This window comes from Zingiber officinale, chromosome 7A (assembly GCF_018446385.1).
Source record: "Zingiber officinale cultivar Zhangliang chromosome 7A, Zo_v1.1, whole genome shotgun sequence".
In the NCBI taxonomy this organism is placed as follows: Eukaryota; Viridiplantae; Streptophyta; class Magnoliopsida; order Zingiberales; family Zingiberaceae; genus Zingiber; species Zingiber officinale.
Window position 1 is genome coordinate 95925533 of NC_055998.1, and position 22505 is coordinate 95948037.

Sequence of the window (22505 nt, forward strand, 5' to 3'; positions counted from 1 at the left end):
ACATCTTACCAACTTGTCAGAATAACAATTGTATGTCAGAGAATATTATTCTAGAACCTTCTTCAGGGATTATCATGTTTCCTTTTAGCCGACACTTATGACAACATATTCCTCCATCGATCTCAACAATGATATAAGTTATAAATGACAAAAGAGATATATATATATATATATATATATATGAGTAAATGGAAGATTCCTCGGACAATCATTACATATTGCCTAGGTGATATATTCTCCATTACTCAACAACTTTTGATATTCTGTCATTCTATGTTGTCTTATGATTATGAAAGTTATGAGAGGTGGTATATAAAAATAGGGATCATCTTCATTGGCAAGGTATATCTTACACAGTATCTGAGTTTTATTCTCGCGCGAGCTTTTTTCTACTCTTCTTTATTCATCCATCTGGATTCATATTGACTTGAGCATCCGGATTCATATTATCCGTCCTTCGCCAAGGACCTCCTCCTTCATTTTTGGGCACTGATGTTCCGTTTGCTCGTCTGAGTGTGCACAGGATTAAAAGAAGTTTCTCCGTGAGGTAAAAAGTCTCATTCTAGTCAACAATCGAGCTATCATCTTCAGCGCACTATCTCTCCAGTTTTTAGACAGGATCAACCAGATTACAATGGCCGTGGTTGGCATGAATCTAGAAAGCAAGTCATTAAAGAGTTTGGGGGCCTAAAAAGGTCCTACTATATGGATCCAGAACCACTCACTATGAGTGGCACATGTATGGGTCAATGATTGCGAGGCCTCTGCATTGTACAGACTAGAATTCAAACTTGTTGATCTAAAGAAAAACTCCAAAGCAAAGTTGACTGGTAACTCAGTACTCATGGATCTGCAGCAACAGATGGGAATACTAAAAGCAGTTAACATTGTGGATCAGAAAAAGAATTCCATGAGCAGGACAAGAACAAATCAGAATGATATGACCGAAAACTTATATAAACCTCCAGTGGTTGTTGATCAAAAGTAAAATATTCCAAACACCAAGCATACTCCCAACCAGACTGTTTCTCTGGATGAGAACCCTGCTTATACTATCGAAAGCTTAAATGATGGCTATGGAACATAAGGGACTACTAGCAAACCTTTGAGCTACTAAATCAACCTTGTTTCTGTTATTGATTTGTTTTGCCTCAAGTGGCTACATATAGCCTGCTTGCTGCTTGATGCTTGATGCAACTAGATGTTGCATTTTTCTGACTCAGTTATTGGTGGAGGCCGCAATGTTGAGGCTGTTAAGATAAAGTCTGTTGTAGCAGAGCAGGTTGATTGTTTCTAGAAATTGGCGTATCGACATGCCATCTACTCTATTCCATGTAAATCTTATTGGCAATAGCTTCTGTTTATTCCTGATTTCTGAATGTATCTTATAGATTGAAGGACAACTGACTACTTAGCGCACTGGAAAGATAGATGCAAAGTCGCAGCAAGATTATATGGATCTGTGACTCCATCATGCGGTATGCTATGTTGATCGAAAAGACAATGACTTGAATCGGCAGGTGAGTCCTACTGTTTTCTACTTCATGTATCTAGTTTGAACTCTGAAACATTTGTTTTTGTTCTTCTGAAGTTACTGTAGTCTGCAATACATCGCAAATATTTCTGCACCTGAGTTTTTTTTGGTGAGCATAATACTAACTTGTAAGTGATTTCATATGATCATAACTGTTTGATTATAACTAAGACTGTTTATTGCATTACTATCTAATGCATTTAATCAAGCATAGTTAAACTATCTTAGCTATGTAAATAACATATCTTAATTAAATTAGTTTGGTAGGATTTATTCATGGCTAACACATACTAAAATTTAGTTAATGATTATTAAACTACATAATAAACTTAAAATAATTTCTATATGATAATATCCACCCAATTTATACCCTCCACTTGTTAGGATCAACAACTCAACGTGAGAATGGTTTTTGTTTTCTTCTTCTTATTATTTTTTAAAGGAAAAAAAAACAGAATAATATTTAGAAAAGCAAAAGTAAAAGCATCTGCTACTTTATTCTTAAACTTGACACCACCCACAAATTCTTGCCTTTTTTTTTAATTGATTCAGGTGTCTATTTTTTTTTAAAAAAAATTAAATTAGAAAGCGTTCTGGAGGTCATCTAAATAATAATTCTTTTTTAGATTTATTATCCCGTTTGAGGAAAATTTTTATAGTATCGGCTTAATTCGATGGCTACTCCGGAAGCTTCACATCCCTAGGCAAATTGACCTGTGAAAGAAGCGCAACCATCTTCAGCTATCATGCCCACTTCGGAAGCTGGATTCCTCACTTCTTCATCCTCGACCGTCCGATCCCAACAAGAGAGTTCGATGGACGGCAGGCAGATGATGATGGACGCACATATTTTTACATCGGAACCCCTAATCAAAGAGAAATTCGATGATTCACCTCTCCCCGCCTCGGCTTAAAGAGGACGCGAGTGAGACCCCGTTGGTCATCCGAGATGGTATGGGACGAGAGTTGATGCAATGAGACCGTCGGGTCAAAACTCAGTGATAGCAGGGGAATAAATCTCACCCGATCCGTCCCATACCTATGATTTATCTCTCTCACGATGGCCGTGGGTCCGATCGGTGGGGGCACTGGGGGCGAGGGCTTCTCCTTTTGCTGCAATTAAAGAGGACGCGAGTGGCTCGGCGCCGGAGACGAAGCGCTAGTCGGAGAACGAAGGTCCTTGCCGATGGGGCGAGGGAAGTTCAAGGCGAAGCCGACGGGCCGAAGGAACTTCTCCACGCTCGAGGAGTTGGGTAAGACACGCTTTGGTTGCTCCCCTCCCCCATCTTTGACATGCATCCTTCCATTTGGGATTTGGATAGCTTCTTGATTTCTGTTTGGAACTTTTCATACCACTGCCCTATCACACTTCTTATGTCTCGTTCCCTTCGATCTTTCTTGTTCGAGTGCTTGGTGTTGTTATTCTTCTCCATCTTTTACATGTTGATAAGATAATGTTGACGTGGTATGCGCAAAATAGTTGGTTTATTTATCTCGAATTTTTTTTGTAAGAACAACTATATATTGCTAGAAATATTACAAGATTTTCTGAGATGTATCTGCTTGTCAAATTATTGCAGAAGCGGGCCGATCAGCTCGTCCTCGCTCCTTTAAACAGGTTTTCTCTTTCTGTAAATTGATATAACTTCCATGTAGTAGAAGTTTATGGTCAATTGTCCTGTTGGTTATTCTCTTATGTAGTGCAATTCTTGTCACTTAAGTGCAGATTCCTTTTTTTGTTTTTGTTTTTTGTTGGGGATGCATATTATGTAATTCTATTTTGCTCTGAAAATCATATTGCGCATCCAGTTGTATTATTTTGCTCTGAAAATCATATTGCGCATCCAGTTGTATTGAGAAAATACCATTTCGTGTTCACTAGTTGGTGATATTTATTTTTGGTGGCTGGAAAAGAATATTGTTAGTCCAATTTTTTAGCGTCAAATAACCTGGATGCTCTCCAATATGGCCTTCTCTGTGACTGTAGGAAGGATGTCAGCAGTGCAGTTAGTCCTTAATGAATAAATAGAGGTCTGTCTGTTTGTGTGAAATACTGAAACCAAATCTACTGACAAGAATGTTCCTTGAAAAGTTTAACCCATCTTGAATAATTTTTTTATATGCTACATGTAATTGCTTTTAGCTTTTCCTGTATAAGAGTAAGGAATTATGTACTTCTCCCAATTCTAACTAAGGTAATTATGGAGGGTGGTCTGCAATATTTGTTTCATAGCGGAGCTCAAAATTTCAAGTAGAAGTATTAATTTTTCCTGTGCCTCGTACTATTAGCACTGTAATTTGAAAAAAAAAAGAAAGAAAAATAAGAAAAAGGTATTTGTCCATATATTTATGTTCTTCTAAATGTCACAGGAACAAATTGTGCAAAATAAACAAGAAGATTCTGATGAAAGTGGAGAAGAGTCTGGAGATATAGTTGAGGTGACAATCCAAGTCATTCATGCTCTTCTATTTTTTCCATTCGTGTATTGATTTCCCTTTGTGAATTTATCTTATTTTGATGTTATTTTGTGTTTCTTGGCAGAGAAGGAAGGGCACAATTCCTTTCATTGAGATTGAAAATCCGAACTTGGTAAAGCCAAGAAGCTCAAAAGCTAAAGAAACTAATGTAAGTTGTAAGGCTTCTTTTTTACTTTATATTTTTTGCTGAATTTTTAACTAGAATCTAAAGGATATGGTGACATTTATTTGTTCACTAATTTTGATACAACAACAATCAAGCCTTATCCCACTAGGTGTCGTCAACTTGTTCACTAATTTTTGGTCGTGAATAACACAAAATTTGGTGCAATGATGTTGACTACGAGTCCTTTTTCTATCATGGTACTACACTTTTGCTTCTATTGAGCATCCATCTTTTGTAGACATTCTAGTTACTTTCCATATTAAAATTTTGATCTTGTTATTATAGTCAAGGCTCTAGTGATATTGCCTTGTACATATTGGAGTTCGGATCTTCTGTCCCTGTGTCCCCTTGTCGATCAGACAGACCAGATTACATCTCAAGGATACATTGCACATCACAAGGATACTGCACACATCTTAAGGATGCCATGATGCCTTGAGATGTAATCTGGTCCGTCCAATCGGCAAGGGACACAGGGACAGAAAAATTTGGGGGCAGAGGATCCGAACTGTATATATTGTATCATAGCATGTTTTTTTTGTGAAAGCGGAAACCTGTAGTTTATAGTTGTTCTAATTTTCACCAAATGAAATTCTCAGTAGCAAAATAGCCTGACTAGTCTGCAGGAATAGATACTTAAATAAGGTAAAATCAAATACAATGGCAATAAATTTATTACATCATTAGTAACAATATTTTTGATATTTGATACATGTAGTCCAATCAATTGTATCCATTTAGACTTTAAAATGATGACAACACAATCAGTCACATGATCTAACTCTTAAGGAGGCAAAATGCACAGACTTTAAAGTTTAAATATAGTGTTGGAATTTTCTAAAATAAGAATCGGTTTCTAAGAGGTTTATAGAGAAGGAAGAAAAATAAGAAGAGAGCTTTTGTAGAATTTCGTCTCATATCTGAATTTTGGAGGTACATTGAAATATTTAAATATATATACTTGCATAAAGTTAGGTGTGGGAAAAATACCGACAATTTAGTATACCGTGTTTACCGTATTGAAATATACTGATTTTACTGTATACTGAAAATTTCAGTATGGTATTATCATACCGAATTTTTCGGTATTGGTATAAGATTTATATCAAAATTTTCGGTATATCATACAAATACCAAAATTTTACTGTAAATTGTATGAAATTGATACCATACCGGAATTTCGGTATATCAAAAATTCGGTATACTGAAATTCTGGTACAGTATGAAATTTTTTTGTACTGAATTTTTTATGGTAATGGTATACGAGTTGGTGGTTCGGTATACTGCACTAAACCACACCTACATAAAATTATGCCTTAGTTAAAGATGGACTTATGAAGTCATTGTATCCCTTGTGAGCATATGGTACATGACAGGTCTAGTTCACATGCAATGCACATGTGTAGCATGGTGCATTGCATCTCACAGAAGCACAATCAATGGCATGTAGAAGCATGGACATTGCGCCCAATGGCAACCCTATCAAACAAGGCTTATATGGTGCATTTGAGGCATAATGTGACTCTTTATTAGTGAACTTCACACTTTAAATCGTTGCTACTCGTGTTTAGGCGTATATTTAATATTTTCATATAGGATGCTATCCTTCCATCAACCACAGTTGCTTAATTTGCATGCCGGTCTAGTTTTGGCCCAAATGGTGCGACATAATGAACCAATGGATTTAGGTGAACTAGTGCTTCCAATTAGTGTGATATGGATCGTCAAAGTGATCCAATGGCCAAGATAACTATGGATGGATGCAGCCAAGACACACAACTAATCAAGGGATGAAGACTTTCTATATAAGATATAGGAGTGGATTGGACCTAATTACTTCTAATTTAGGTAATTTTGTAGATTCTAGCAAACCTTTTCTTCATCTAAAGCATTAACCTTTTTTTCCTCCCTGCATATAAAGCTCTAGCCATTGACTTTGTGCAATCTGGTATTTTGGTCCTGTTAACCTTGTTTTAAAATGGGAGGACCATGTGCTTTTCCTCAGTGGTGCAAGCCATAGAAGAATGGGCAATCTCATCATGTCTTGGAGGAAATTTAGCGAATCCTGATTACCAACTTTTCATGTATCTCCTATATATCCATATTAGATACCCAACACTTAGACATCAACGCTTCAAGTGAACACTTGAGATTTCTATTGATCACATATAAATCTTTTTACAGATAGTCATGTGAAACGCTCAGATCCATACCCAGGTCAGATACTCATAACTAAGTCCAAGATAGCGCTTAGATACTAATTAGTTATTTTGAATAAAATTTGAGTATCACTTGTGAGATTTTCCCTTTAGACAACTTCCATATATGTTTCTAGTTTAAATGATATGTTGTCTCTTTACATTTTGAAATTATTGTGCAGCTGGAAGAACCAATTGAACTATCAAGACGAGAGAGGTTTGCCAACCTAATTTCCCCTTTGCCATGTGTACACTAATTCCTTTGAATTAGTCTAAGTGATATCTCTGTGTTGCAAATTCACTTAAAGGTTTCAGATATTGATTGCTTATCATTTTCTAATTTAGAAAATCATTCACTGATTAAAATAATAAATGGTTTCAGTGTTGTTTGACTGTAAATGAGATCTACTGTGCAACAGTGAATGCTTAATGAGAGCTAGATGTTTTATTAGATAGTTGCAGCGGTTGTAATTGATGTCTTTAAATAGATTTGAACTATGGACAATATCTGAGGGTACCGATAGGAGGCAATATGCATCTTATTCCATGTTATTGAGTTCATGGGTTCAAATATTCTGAACAGCAATATTTTCCTCCATCCAATCCTGAATGGGTACATCTTAGTGCAATACAGATTCCATGACATTACTGGAATTCAGATAAGACAATGCGGTTGAAGATTCTATTGCTCTAGACTTCTATTGGAGGTTGAAAGCTCATGAACTCTGCAATTATCCTGTCAACCTGTGCAAACCCATCCCTGGATTTTTTTATTATCTTTTTTAATGTAGCAAAATATAAAATCATTAGGTTCATTTGTTATGGAAAAAGGCAAGATATTTAACATCTTGACTAGCTGTGTCTTTAGGGACCAACGCAACCATTTCATATGGCATATACTTGCACTTAACCCTCCTAAACTCTGCAACAGCAGTACTACCAGGTCCATGTTCAACCAGGACAGTTATGGCTTAAGCAGCTACGTGTTTTATCTATGTTAGAGGTATGGATTAATATTGTTGTTGGTCTAGTAGATTTAATATTACATTGATAATTCTACGTTTAGGGGATTCATGATAAGTCTATATATGTAATAGTTGTCTCATTCTAAATTCAATCTAATATTTATATTTTCTACAATAACAACAGCAATCCAACCTTATCCCACAAGATAGGGTCAGCTAATATTCCTTTTTCTACAAATTCTGCAATATGTAATCTCAATCCTCCATTCACTCCCCATACATTTACATCCAACCTTTTATCCTCTATGTAGAGGATTTCTATTCTCACTTGTTCCTTTCTTAGGGTCCATTTACTTTGGCTAGAAGACATGAAAAAGAGGAAAAGTGAGACAAAAGATGCACAAACTAATGGATCTCTATGTGTTATTTTGTAATTCTCTCCCTTGTACCTCCTTACTTCCCATCCAAGTAAAGGAATTCTTAAGCTTGCCTTTCTTTTGCTAGTGGTTCCAAAAAAGGAATCCTCAAGTTAACCTCAATTGACAAATAGGAGTGACATTGAAAGAACCAAACTATACATGGAGCATGAGTTACTCATGCCCCTCCTTTTTGCCTTTTCTATCCTTCTGCCCATGTAAACCTCACCTAAGAGTTGTTTGTGGTTATCTTTCATCTACTTTTGACACACCCATACACACTACATCGTTATCTACTCAAATAGCATAGGGCAAAAATCAAAAAGGTGCCCCAAATTAAGAGAAACATCATATAGCGCCCCTTTTTCAAAAAAAAAAAAAAAAGAAGTCAAATGGCACCTCTCCCATGATTTTATCCTAAAAATACTCATGGATTCAGCATTGTTGTAGAAACTATCGAGTAGCTTGTACAACGTGTAGAAGCTAGCGGTAGCTAGTACACGTTGTAAAAGCTACATTTTAGCTTCTACACACATTTGAAATGTAATGAGTATCATGGAGTCTACACATTTGTTTTGCTCATTGAAATGTTGTTTTAACTAGGTTATCATTCAAAGAAGCAAAATCAAAATGATATAAAGTCATCATTGTAGAAGTTAGCAACTAGCTTCTACTTCTACACGGTTGATCGTGATCAAATAATGTTCATTTGAAATGTTGTGAGTGTCATAGAGTCCCCATCATTTATTTTGCTTGTTGAAATGTTGTTTTGAGGGGAGCCTTGGCGCAACGATAAAGTTGTTGTTTTGTGACTAAAAGGTCACGAGTTCGAATCCCAGAAACAACCTCTTGTAAAAAATAGGGTAAGGCTGCATACAATGCATATTTTCCCGGGACCCCGCATAGTAGGAGCTTCGTGCACCGGGCTGCCCTTTTGTTGAAATGTTGTTTTAACCAGGTTATCACTCGGAAAAATAAAATTAAAATATACAAAGTCTAATGTAGAAGCTAGCAATTAGTTTCTACAACTGTAGAAGCTAGTTGTTAGTTGTAGAAGCTAGCAACTAGCTTCTACAGTTGTAGAAATTAATTGCTAGCTTCTACACGGCTGAATAATCAGATAATGTAAGAGTATTTTGGACAATTAATTGTCCATTTGACTTTAATCATAAACGGGGCACCCATTTGACGATTTTACAAATGATCGATGCCCTTTTGATTACTATTTGCTTTTACTTGGATTCTTCATCTACCTATCTACCTTTTGTACATGTCACATTTGACATTTGAATGAACACTTAATATTTCTATTGATCACATGTAAAAAACTTATAAATAATTGTGTTGGGCACTTGGATCTATACATGTATCAGATACTCGTGTAGTCAATGCCCAAGTCTAATTAACATAGTATATAGTTGCTATTATGACAAATTGTCTAATAAGCTCATGGTAGTGCAAGAGGTGAAAATCACTTCTTTTCCACATGTGTGGTTGCATGATAAACAATATTGATTATTTATTTAGTTGCATTTATATACAATAGTAGGTTATTTATTTGGTTGCATTGATAGACGATAACAATTTATTTGGTTGCATTTTCTCAATTAACAATAGATAATAAATGAAAAAAATATGAGCTATTTGCATCTCGAAATATAACACCATTATGTTATAGTTAAAATAAATTGTATAAATTAGACATGGTGGTCTGATATTGCTGTGGAGACAAATTGAATCAATCATATTTTTATTCTTGGCTTGTGATTGTTTTGTCTGATTCACTCTTTTCTACAGAGAGGAGATAGAAAAACAAAGGGCTCATGAGCGATATATGAAGTTGCAAGAACAAGGAAAAACAGAACAATCTCGAAAGGATTTAGGTAAAAAATAGTAACTATTCCATCTTGATTCTCTTTTTTTTGGACATTAAAGAGAAGTTTGCTTAAAGTGATGCCTGCATATTAAAATCTAAATTCTATTTTTACATTTTTCCTTATTCATTATTGCATTCAAGTCACAATAACATCCTGGCAGTGACAGTAAATAGCTAATGTTGGAGAATTTTGCTAATGTATGATCAAGGAAGAGATAATCTAGAAGAAACTTTGCTTGATTACTTATCTTGATTGTCTGATGGTTCATGGTTATATTATTTATTTAGACCTCATCTTGCAATGATATAAGTTCAATATATTCACTTTTAGGTTGAGAATATGATAGTCTTCTTGTTAACTATGAGTTGATGCTTCATCAAATATAACATCTCTTGAGATAACAAACAATTATTCTTGATTTCATCACTATATCCAATGAATACTTCAGTTCATCTTTTTGTCAAATTATCTTTGTTTAGAGTTGAAATATGAAAGTAGACAATAACCTAATACCTTTAGCTAATCAAATGATTGTTTTCCTTTTTGTGCCCAACTCCATACACGGTTTATTTTCTTCACGCCCTGGTTGGTGTTTAGTTAAAGATGTAGATTGTTGTGTATAATGCTTCAATTAAAAAAAAAGGGAAGATCTTTTCCCTTCATCATTCTTTATTCTCCTTCACAAATCTGTCCTTAGAAGTCTTATTTTGTAGCCACTTTGATCTTCTTGCAAGAGCTTTTAATAGAAGACAAGTAAAAAAAATTTTACTTTCAACTAAGAAACACCACCACATTATTATTATAAAATCATCAATAAATAGGATTAATCTCTTGTTGCCATGAGGCTTCTGGACTGTAAATAGAAGCATGTGTCAATTTAAGAGTTAAGTTAGCTCTCCATTGATCCTGTCCGAAAGCTGGGAAGATGACTAGCTCGATACTTGGCTCTAATGTTGACCAAACGAAGACCTCAAGCCGTCTTGCGTGTCACAAAGAGCATTAGTTGTCGGGCCAGGGAAGGGGTCCCCGGCGTTGGCTCTCCGACGCTCAAGTCAGTAATCAGTTTTAAGAGAGAAATAATGAAAAGACTATAGCAATGAGTGTGTAAAAATATGTAACATCGCATACCTTCACTTGTGGATGAGGGCCCCTTTTATAATATCACTGTTGTGTTTATGCACGAATTACGAAGCACTTCCAAAAAAGGCAGATCATAATGTGATTCTAACACCTTTCCTAAAATGAGCCCACAAATCTATGTGATTTGATAGGCTGGAAGCTTCGAAAGTGCAATTTGCCTACAGAATATCCTCTATCCTCTGTGGCATAGAAGGTCAAAAAAACATACTAGTTTTGTTGGGCTATGGGACTCACAATTGACTACTTTGACCAATTGATTAAATTACTGTATAATTCAACTGACTGTGACTCTCAAACAGTGCCCAATCAATGTTTATGAGTGTAGTTGATGACTCGACTTTCACTCGGCTTCTTCATTTAAATTGTACACAACCAGGTGTCTAGTATATCCGATCGGACCATACGCCCGATCGACCAGGGCACTCAGTCCGGATAATTGATACTTGATTTCATATTTCATCATACTTCATCGTTGATTACGAGATCAGTCTTTGAGGCCAAACCAATCGGAGGGCCCGATTGGGTGAACCCCTAGCCTAACACTTCGTCTGTGCATAGGACTGTGACTCACGGTCAAGTCGACCTGGAGGTTCGGTCGAACCTTCTCCTATTCCTGTGAAGTTGACCGCCCTTTAATTTTAATTTTAATTTTGATTTCCACATCGGCCGACCTCCTTAGCTTTGACCCCTTCCAAATGGGTCCACCACCTTAAACACCATATCATGAAGCTTTTATGGAAATGGAAGTCAAACCAACCTCCACAAAATTGAGTTGTGATTTGAATAATTAAAGCCCAATAACTATATATTTCACCTCATTGTTATTTATTTATTTTTTTTGCATATGCAGTCATGTTTAAGAGTGAAACTTTCAATATATATTTCAATGAGTATAGTTTTTTATCAACATTCACCTTTTGCAGAACGTCTAGCTTTGGTACGCCGGCAAAGAGCTGAAGCAGCTAAAAAACGAGTAGAGGAGAAAGCTGGTATGTATTTCTTTCACCGCCTAAGTATTTTGCTTCACTCCATTTTCTAGCTTTATCATGAGTCAGAAGATATGAGTTCCTCGGGTATTTTACGCTCAGATGTAGTGAAAAAACATAGTAAAAGTAGGAATTTAGTGTTCGTAACTTATAGAGCTTTTGCATTGTTGGGAGGCGTTTAATCTCGTTACTCCCATCTCAATAATGGAATAGTTCACATCCATTATAGCATGGAGACACTTTGCAATTTAAATGAAAAAAATTATAAGATTTTATTCATGAAACTATCCCAAAATAATAGCAATGCAGTTCTTAATTATTAGAGAATGATTACCAAACTACAAGATTACTCATTGATTCGTGAAGCATTTTAACATTCTAAATGGACTGTTAGAAAGTGGTCCTATATATTGGTATGCACCTCCTCATACTGTAGTGACCATCTATCTTGAACCACATAGGTAAGGCTCCATTTGACCCATGATGTTTTTCAATTGAATCCAACATTTTCTCTGGGATAGGATGAGATCAATTTCCATAGTCAACTTGGTTCAAAAATAAGGTCGTTCGCATTTGCTGCTAGTCTACAAAATCGATGACCAAAAGTATGGTTGCAGAGAGGAAGAAGATTTGTGTTTGTATCTTATTCTTGACCTTTAGTACACCTCAATGAAGTGTTTTGTTGGGACACAACCGTAGGGGCCGCTCAACTTGAGCTTTTAGTTTTGATTAATGATTCAGACCTATCTGCCGATGCATTGTTATTCGTTTATTAAATTTAACAATAAAAAATAATAATAATAATCCTAGTTATCCTTAGTAATTATTCCTAGATGACCGGCTTAATTCCACAAAAGTTTTCTATCGGTCGGCAAGATAAATCGAGAAGTGCATATGGCGATCAATCTAGAAGTCCAACATCCTTTAATTTTATTCTTCATTTAGAGAAATTTTTTTATAAATATGTAAAAATTTTTACAAATATATTATAGTTGAAGATCGAACTATAAATATTTAGATGATAATTTAAGGACTCATTAGATTCAACAAGGTGGCACGCAACTTGTCTAATATATGCATGAATGTTACTCGAGATGATGCATGTTTGCCGGTGCAAAGTGCGCAAGTGCCACATTGCTATTTTCTTGCGTATAGGAGAAGTTGTGGAAATAAACTTAAAACTTAAAATTTTAAATAAAATTCATAATTTGCAAGCTGCAGAGAACTGATCTGTTTCTTGCTCTTGCAGCTAGAGAATTGAAGAAGGCTGGCACCCAGACGTAGGGCAGAGCAAGCCCCATAACGAGTACTTTTAAGATAGTAGATTGTCAAAAATTATAAAAATAAAAATAAATAAATAATAATGAATAATAAATAATAAAAAAGTAGATGGTGAACTAACTGTTCATGTGTTATCTACTTAAATATACTTGCGCGAGTAATAATGCAGCATGACTAATCTGTTCGCCTTGTGTTAATAATTCAGCTATGTGATAGTATTTTGAAAAATAAAAAAAAAATACTAAAAATATTTTTGTTGATCGAAACAACCAATAAAGTAGCTATTACTAGCTTCCCAAAAACATGGAAATCAATGAATTCAATGGGATGACAAATGTTTGCTGCAGACCTTCCTGATCTCCCCCGTCTTCCCCTTCTTCACCCTGATGGAGCCCATCTTGTCCATGCCGCCGGCGAAGGCCTCGAAGAAACGCGCCTTGTCCCGGCCCAACTCCTGGACCACTGGCCGGGTTCGGCTGTCCGAGTACAGCGCCTGGTCCGTGGCGAGCAGGCCCATCCCGGCCTCCAGGTTGCCGTAGTACATGTGGTCGAAGTCGAAGGGCGTGCGCACGTCGAAGGGCGCCACGACGTCGCCGTTGCCGCCGGCGCGCGGGCACGACATGCGCAGCGCCTTGAGGAGCCGCGGGTCGAGCGAAGGGTCGCCGCCGGTGGCGCTGCCGCGGAAGTCGTAGAGGCGACCCACGAACTGGTCGCAGTGGGAGAAACCGATGGTGTGGGCGCCCGACAAGGCCACCAGGTCGACGGCGCTCAGGCCCTTGCCGGCGAAGAGGCGGAGGAGGTCGTCGACGGTGGAGTTGGCCCGCGACAGGTTCGGGCTCACCTTCGCTGCCAAGGACACGCGGCTGTCCTTGCGCCCCTTTTTCACCGCGTAATTTGGCCCTCCCGCCTAATTAATTAAATAAATAAATTTATTTATTTATTAATAAATCAACTTTTAAATTATAAGAAACATCCAAATAAAATGCATGTGCGAGACAGACAGAAAATGGTAAGGAAAAAATAATTAAATAAATTAAGTTTTTCTTTCCTAAGAGAAAAAAACAATTATAAGACATTGAAAAAAACTTTTAAAATAGCAGAAGTAAAAAATGTACCAAGTGAACGAAGTCCCTGGCGGCGACGGCGAGGATGTCAGCGCAGGTGACCACGCCGGGGCACTGCCTCTCCACCGCCGCCTTCGCCATCTCGATCGTCTCGAACGCCTCCTCCGGCAGGCTCCTGTTCTCCTCCACGTCCCTCTCCACCGCCGGGCCCGCCATCGCTCTCCCGCCGCCGGCGCTCGGCGCGATCAGCACCGACGCGTCGCACCCCTGCAGACAGGAAGTTAACGCACACATTAGCAAGAGAAGCTGTGTCCGCATAAAAATGCGCCCCTCCGTGGCGGCTTGTAGAGAAAGTTACTTCGACGAAGCAGTCGTGGAAGAAGAGGCGGATGACGGCGGCGCCGGTGGCTGGGCGTTCGCGGAAGCGCTGGGCGGTGACGGAGGCGACGATCCGATCGAGCTGCGGGCAGTTATGGGTGTAGAAGTCGAGCGAGAGCTGGTGGCGGATCGGCGCCGCCCTCCTCTTGCCCTTCCCCTTCGCAGCATTACGAACGCCACCGGTGACGTTACTCCCTGCCTCACTCCCTTCGGCGAATCCACAAGTACTGCAAGCGACGAGGCACGAAAGGACTAAAAACGAGTAAAAATGGCTTCTTCTTCCGTCTCTACCCAATCTCCCTCGGCTTCCTTCCATGGCACAGCCCAAGCAACGGCCGGCGGAAGAAACAAAAATTGCAACGCAGCTAGCGCTGCAGCGTGGGATAGTCGATTACTAAAAAGAAAGGAAGAGGCGAGGAGAAGAGAAGGCACCCGTGAACACTGAAAACTGAGAAGAGAAGGCGACAAGATGGTTTTGTTGTTTATTGTGGCAATTTGGTTCTTGTGCGTGGTGAAAAGGCCGAAGCTTTTGATTAAACATCAACAATGCCTTCTTCGTCTTTGATTTTTTTGCTTGTTCTTTTATAATGTTTTTAGTTGTTTGTTGCTTTTAGTCGTTTTAATCTTTCGAACATGAAGAGCTCAAAGAGCAAAAATAGGAAGCATTTCAGGAACATTTCTTTTTTCTGTTTTCCCTTTTGAATCAAAAGTGGATGGCTATTTAATGATTAAAAGCGCTTTTCCAGTTCACAATCTGAAATAGAAAGAGGCAATATAAAAAGTTTTGATACACTCGTATTAATATATCCCGCTGAAAATTTCGGTATATTAAAAGTTAGATTTATTATTTTTTTATATGAATAATTTTTTTTATAAATTATTTAATGATGATGTTAGATTTTGAAAATCAACCATCCTTAGTTTTTGATTTATGAGAAATATATATATTTTTTTATAATTTTATAATATTAAAATACAAAATAATTTTAGTATAAATAATATAAAATTTAACATACTGAAAATTTAATACACCTAAATTTTGATACAATATCAGTATATAATTTAAAATTAAGCTATACCACTAGCTAATCTATCCTTGCGTGGCGAGAGCCACATGGCTAAGTCCAGGACTTTATCATGTAAAACCGTCCGATCCGAGATGAAGTTCAGGTAAGATAGAATCAGATCTTTCGATTTCAATTTAAGTTAATTCGCCACACATTCAACCCAAGTCTGATCAATCGGACTAATATACTAAATTTAGAAGCCGGACAACAATTATGAAAAAAGTGCATGCCACGTAAAGATGTGAACTATTAATGATGCCACTTAGGGAAGAATGCACATCGATTACAAAGGTGCGTCCTTTGAGAATCATGCTCATCCTCTCGCTTCCTATGTAAGGTAATGGTGACATCGACAAGAGGTATGATGATTAATATATGAGCCATTGTATAACGACCCTTGTTTTCTTCACTACTTTCTCTCCAACTCTTTCCCTCTCTACAAATCTGACTTGCGTGAGGGGTTTTGGAACATCAAGTTGCCCCACGGGGTTATCCGAAGTGGTTGGGGCGTAGAAGTTTGTCCAATGAAAACGTGGGTTCGAATCGCGGCGGCACCAAGAGCGTAAATCCCTTATCCCCGTGTCCCTCAGCCCACTACGCCCTTAACCCCTACCACTACCGTGATTAACCCCCCTCGTGATAGCCTTGGGCAAGGTCCACGGGGGCGCTGGGGGCGAGCGTTATCGCCTTTTTTTGTCCAGTGAGGGGTTCACGCCAAGGTGCATTGATGTGATGATAAAAGGAGCCCGTTCGACACAGGATAAATATCGAGATAGAAGTTAAAGTTAAGATGATTAATGTTAGAGTGTCAAAAGGTTTGCCTATAGTATCTGAGAGGAGATCGACTACAACGGTCAATTTGGTCGATCAGTGTCAGAGCGAGTCAACCGTCCAGCACAGGCTAATACGGTAAGACAACCAGATGCTTAGTGCAGAGCGACAGGACGTTGAAGAGATCAAAGAGCTTGTCTGAGCAGGATGGACACGCTATTACACCCAGTCATTGCAAGGAAGAACAGCTGAAGTCGATAGAGCGGAGGAGTCCTGGCCGGACGGCTACCCCGTTCGACCAAGCAACGGGGCCATTGTTATCTCTCTAAGGCCGACAGAGCGGAGGAGTCCCGACCGAGTGCCTACCCCACTCGGCCAAGTAGCAGGACCATTGCTATATCTCTCGATATCCTTTTGGGAGATAGTACCGCTGACACGAGGCATGGTCAACAAGCAGATCGTACGGCGGAAGCTTCTACTATTTTGTCAGGGATATGCATGCCCTGTTAAGGTATGATGTCAGAGGTACTTTCCTGACAGGTCCTTTCATATGACACATTGGAAAACATGCTCATGCATGGAGGAATGTGCATATCGCCCACCAGGGCTCTATATAAAGGGGAGTCCAAGCACCGACAGAGGTACGCATTATTACTATTTACGCTTGCGTTAGTGTTGCTTCGCTTTCCTCTATAGTTCCAATGACTAACTTAGCATCAGAGGGCCAATGCCGGGGACCCCTTCCCTATCTCGGCACTGACGTTACTTGTTTTGCAGAGCAGAGCGCATTCTATAGCAAGTCTGCACAGCAGGCACTCCCCAGCTTTCCACCCTCCCATTTTCGGACAGGATCATTTTGGTGTCGTCTGTGGAAACATAGCCTGCATTCGAAATGAGAAGATGGAAGATGTTGGACGACTCACCACAGTGACACTGACAAAGGAGGAGTTCGATATGCTTATACAAGCCCGAGCGGTAAGGATAGTGGAGCAACAACAACTACAAGCGTTGGTCGAGCACCAAGCACTCACGCGGCATCAGTGGCAGGGCATCAAGCAGGATATGGAGACCGAGCGGAGCATGTATCCGTTCGGGGAATGAACAAGAAGTCGACCGACACATATGGGGAGGCACCCAATGCACCGATCGCATTTCATCGAGCGTTGTTCCAGACTCCATCAGAGGAACGGGACTGAGTGAACAAGGATCGGGGGGTTTTCCTCGGATGATGCACCCGTTCGAGACACGCGAAAAAAAAAGGCAGCAAGGGAAGAGGATTCACCCAAGAGGATCAATCAACAATTCTTGCAGGGGATTCTGGACGACCCTCTGTCGAGGCACTACACCTCGCCGGTGAACTGGAAATACAATGGAACTACTGATCCGATCAATCACATGGCCAAGTTTGACAACGGAGTTACACTTCATCAGTACACTTACGGGGTGAAGTGTCAAGTCTTTCTCACCACCCTCTCCGAATCAACACAACATTGGTTCAAGAGATTGCCGAAAGGATCAATCCACAACTTCAAGGACTTTCGAGCGGCGTTTCTACACCAGTTCGCCAGTAGTCACCGCCGCCAGAAGATAAGCGTCAATTTATTCTCCTTGAATTAAGGGCCCAGAGAGGCACTGAGGGCCTATATTCAGCGCTTAAATCAGTGGCCATGGATATTCCTTCGATCTTTGCAGAGTATTGGTGAACGCTTTCGCCAAAGGCCTCACCAAAGGGGAGTTCTTTCAGTCACTCATCTAGAAGCTGCCGAGGGACTTCGACCTTCTGCTCAGGAGAGCCACGGAATACATAAACGTGGAGGAACCCCAAGCAGCCAGAAGAAAGGAGGCGCCTGTCGAGTCCACAGCAGTGCCCAAGCGGCGACCATCGAGTAGCCATCAACCCCTAAAAGGGCCCCGATCGAGAGGAGCCCAGCAACACCAGGAGTCGAGGACACATGCCTTGCAGCATGTAGTAGCCGGTCGCCCAAAGGCTGCAAAAGGCAAGGCATGAACACCACTATTCTGCTCCTTTATCAGTCGGCGACACATAACATGAGAGACTGCTATGATCTAACTCCGATTGCAAGTCGACCGGCTCCATGAGGATATCATCGTCGGTCACCATCACCCGATCGACATCATAGACGTCGATCAATCAGCCGGAAGGAGGAAGAAAGAGGGGCATCTGATCGGCGCCATCATCAACCATAACTTCTACTGAGTTGAATAGGCCCTCAGCTCGGGAGGAAGAAAATAGGAGCAACGCCACTTAGGGAGAAATTGGAATGATTGTTGGTGGATCGACCGGAGGTGATTCTAACCAAGCGAGGAAATCACATGCTCAGCGACTCGAGATCCACACTGTTGGGCACAACAAGGAGAAGGCTGATGGACCTGAGATCAGCTTCGGCCCCCAAGACTTAGAGGGAGTGGAGATCCCTCATGACGACCCCCTGATCATCCGAGCGGTAATCACTAATTATACTATTCACTGGCCTTTATTGATACAAGGAGCTCGGTGAATATTATATTCAAGAAGGTGTTCGACCAGCTACAAATCGACAGAAGTGAGTTGCAGCCAATGACAACCCTACTCTATGGCTTCACAGGCAATGAAGTGTTGCCAATCGGCTAGGCACGACTGGCCATTTCATTCGAAGAGGAGCTGCTGAAGAGGACGAGGACGATGAACTTCATTTGGTGGATGCATTGTCCGCCTACAACGTCATACTGGGCCGACCGACCCTCAACGAGTCCCAAGCAGTGGTGTCCACTTTCTGCTAGAAGATTAAGTTTTCGGTGGACAACAAGGTGGATTAAGTCAAGGGCGACCAACTGACAGCTCGGTGATGCTACGTCGAGATGGTCAAGTCCGAAGTAAGGGCCGCTCGGAAGAACCTGTTGGTGCGGTTAGCACTAATGGTCTAATTCAGATTTTGATGAATGACAAATCGGGTTAAGTTAGGTTTGTTGTGATCTAACACTCTGACCGAGTGTGCAGACGAAGTCCAGACAGGTCGACGGACTGATCGGATGTTTGGCACGAAGTCCAAGCGGGTCGACGGACTAATCGGACACTTGGCGAGAAGTCCAGCTAGGTCGACGGGCTGACTGGATAGCTAGCGAGAAGTCCAAGTGGGTCGACGGGATGACCGGACGCTTGGCGAGAAGTTCAGCTAGGTCGACGGGCTGACCGGATAACTGGCGAGAAGTCTAGACGGGTCGAAGGGCTGACCGGACGTCTGGCAGGTAAGTAAAGGTAAGTCATTGGAAGGGAGTGACTGTGAGGACGCGTTCCTGGGAAGGGAACATTAGGCGTCGATCCGGCTTAGATCCATTTTGGATCTCTAAGTCGAGATCGTGACTAGATTCCGGTCTCGGAAAGACGAAATCTAAGTCATACTTTTTATGTCAAACTTATAAACTGTGCTAACACTCTGTTTTAACCTTGTCTTGCAGGAAAGCTGGTTTCTAGAGAAAGGTGGTCCGGGCGCCCGGAGGGGATCCGAGCGCCAGGAGGTCCGAGCGCCCGGAGGTCTGAGCGCCCGGAGGTCCGAGCGCCAGGAAGGGATCCGAGCGCCCGGGAGGCAATTTTTATCTAGATCGCACGTCGCCACGTGGAGCTCGTTGGTTGGACCTGCCACGTCTCACCAGGGCGCCCGGAAGGGATCCGAGGCACCCCGAGCCTCATATAAAAGGAGGGTCAGGGGGGAGCTTCAAACACAACTGAAAAAAGAGAGATCTTCTACTGCTTGCTCTGCTGCTCTACGCTCCTGCGACGCTAACAAAGCTCCGACAACGCGCTCTTTCTTCTTTGGTTAATTTTCTTGTCGATATCGCTTTAATTTTCATTAGCATTTTAGCACTTAGTTTGTAATAATTTTTCAAACTGCTAGTGATTGCCCACCGAAAGCACCCTTGTGTGCGGGCCTTGGAGTAGGAGTCGACACAAGCTCCGAACAAAGTAAAACTGGTTCGTGTTAGCGTTGTTTTTTTATTTCCGCTGCGCATAACTCTTTTCGAACGAAATTTTTAATCGATATTCACCCCCCCTCTAACAAAATTTCATTATCCAACAAGTGGTATCAGAGCAGGTACCGCTCTGATTTGGTGCAACCACAAATCAGACAAGGGGGGATTTCCTTTTATTTTTTTTCTCTTTTCGCTTTCAGTTTTACGTTTAATTCCAAACTGATACTATTATCTTTTTGGAAAGTTTTCTCGTTGAAATTAAATCTAAATTGGTGCAAACACCAATTTAGTTCCTTTATTATCTTTTAGTTCCTCCCGCATTGCTAATCCAAGACCAAGTCTTGGGAATTTGACTATCTATTTTTTATTGTGTGCAAGGATTAAAATGTCTCATCTTGAAGGCTTCAGCACAGTACGACCTCCCCTTTTCAACGGGGACGATTTCCCGTACTGAAGAAGAGAATGGAAGTGTATCTCAAGACGGACTTCGACCAGTGGATGAGCGTCACCAGACCCTACAAAATACCAGTAGACAGTTCCGGGAATCTACTGGATCCAGAAGATTGGACATCAGACCTAAAAAAGAAGGCATCAATAGAGAACAAGGCAATCAACACCCTACAATGCGGATTGACTAGAGAAGAACTAAACCGGGTCGAACCACATAAGAACGCCAAAGAGCTGTGGGACAAACTGATCGAGCTGCACGAAGGAACCAGCGACGCTAAGGTAACAAAAAAGGATTTACTCTTAAATAAAATATTAAATATAAAAATGCAGGAAGGGGAAACTACAAGTCAGCTACACGCGAGGATCAAGGGCATCCTCAACGGGCTCCACGCGATAGGCCATCAAATGGAGAACCGGGACCTAATAAGGTATGCACTGAATGCGTTTCCACGTAATAGTTTGCGGGCATCTATTGTGGATGCCTACAAAATTTCTAAAAATTTATCTAAACTTAAATTAGGCGAATTGTTTTGTGAATTAGAACTACACGAACAAACTAACGTCGGGGCCGAGAAGGGTGTAGCTTTGTTTGTAAGTTCCTCCAAGGAGAAGATAAATAACAAGTCTGAACCTGAAGATGACTCTGATCAGAACTCTGAAGATGAAGAGCACCTGGTGAACTTTGTAAGGAAAATGTTCACCAGGAGGAAAAGGAGCTTCAGCAAAAAGGACCTTCAGAGGATCAATTTCCAACCGACCCGAGGAGCATGACATGCTTTGGATGCAACAAAAAGGGTCACTACAAGAACGAGTGTCCGAAATTGAAAAACGAGAAACCAAGGATGACCAAAAAGAAGGCTCTTAAAGCAACGTGGGACGACACTTCCTCGGATGAATTGGAAGCCAAAGAACAGAAGAACAAGAGTTACCTCACGTTGATGGCCCGCGAAGAAGAATAGGAGGAAGAATCGGAAGACGGGTCTGAACCCGAATTGAGCCACGAGTCCGTACTCGTTTCCGAAGGTTCCGAAGAGGTATACCAAAATTTAAATAAGAATTTTTTTTAAAATTATTTCTTGCTTAAACAATAAATTAGTTAAAATAGAAAAAGGAAATGAGCTGCTTTTTGAAGAAAATCAAAATCTTAAGGAACAAATAAAAAATTCAAATCCAACTCAAGATCTAACACTTGAGGAGGAGAATTTATCACTAAAAAATGAAATTAATAATTTAAAAGAAATGTTAGAAAAATTCACAACAAGATCCAAAAACTTAGATTTAATATTAAATAATCAAAAAGTATTTTATAATAAAACCGGACTTGGCTATAAGTCAAGCTCAAATAAAACATTCAAGTCATTAATAACCCAACACAAACCAACAAAACAAGCTTGGGTTCCGAAAGCGTGCTTAATCACGCAAGTAGGACTCAATCAATACTACATACCTAAAGAAAAAATATTTTATATAAACTCGAACAAATCAAGTCAAAGACCAAAATACAAACCTAAACCAAAAAATTTAAAATCTAAACATAGTAAAACTCAACAAAATGTAAACTATCACCAAGTAAAATATAATTACAAAAGAAATAGACATAAACCAAGAACAAAATTAAATTAAATGACCATTAATTTAGGGGGAGACTCCAGAATAGCTGGCACTTCCAAAACTAAACTACCCGGCAGGGTAACCCTAACCAACCTACCCGACAGGGTAATTAGGATTAGTTAAAAAGGGTTCAAGTTTAACTTGAAAAATGGTA

At 40.0% G+C, this 22505-nt stretch overlaps 2 protein-coding genes across 2 annotated transcripts; one reads left to right on the forward strand and one right to left on the reverse strand.

Moving 5' to 3' along the window:
* Positions 1-2452: 2452 nt before the first annotated feature.
* LOC122001827 (28 kDa heat- and acid-stable phosphoprotein-like) lies at positions 2453-13225 on the forward strand. Its single transcript, XM_042556784.1, has 8 exons — positions 2453-2787; positions 3115-3152; positions 3905-3973; positions 4077-4160; positions 6559-6593; positions 9555-9640; positions 11698-11763; positions 13010-13225. The coding sequence occupies exons 1-8, from the start codon at positions 2721-2723 to the stop codon at positions 13042-13044; spliced, it is 480 nt and encodes a 159-aa protein (XP_042412718.1). The 5' UTR covers positions 2453-2720; the 3' UTR covers positions 13045-13225.
* A 44-nt stretch (positions 13226-13269) lies between these two features.
* Positions 13270-15123, reverse strand: LOC122001825 (peroxidase 19-like). The gene is made up of 3 exons (XM_042556783.1): positions 14464-15123; positions 14157-14372; positions 13270-13948 (listed from the first exon to the last, which is right to left on the reverse strand). Exons 1-3 carry the CDS (start codon positions 14797-14799, stop codon positions 13361-13363), a joined length of 1140 nt encoding a protein of 379 aa, XP_042412717.1. The 5' UTR covers positions 14800-15123; the 3' UTR covers positions 13270-13360.
* Between the last annotated feature and the right edge of the window lie 7382 nt (positions 15124-22505).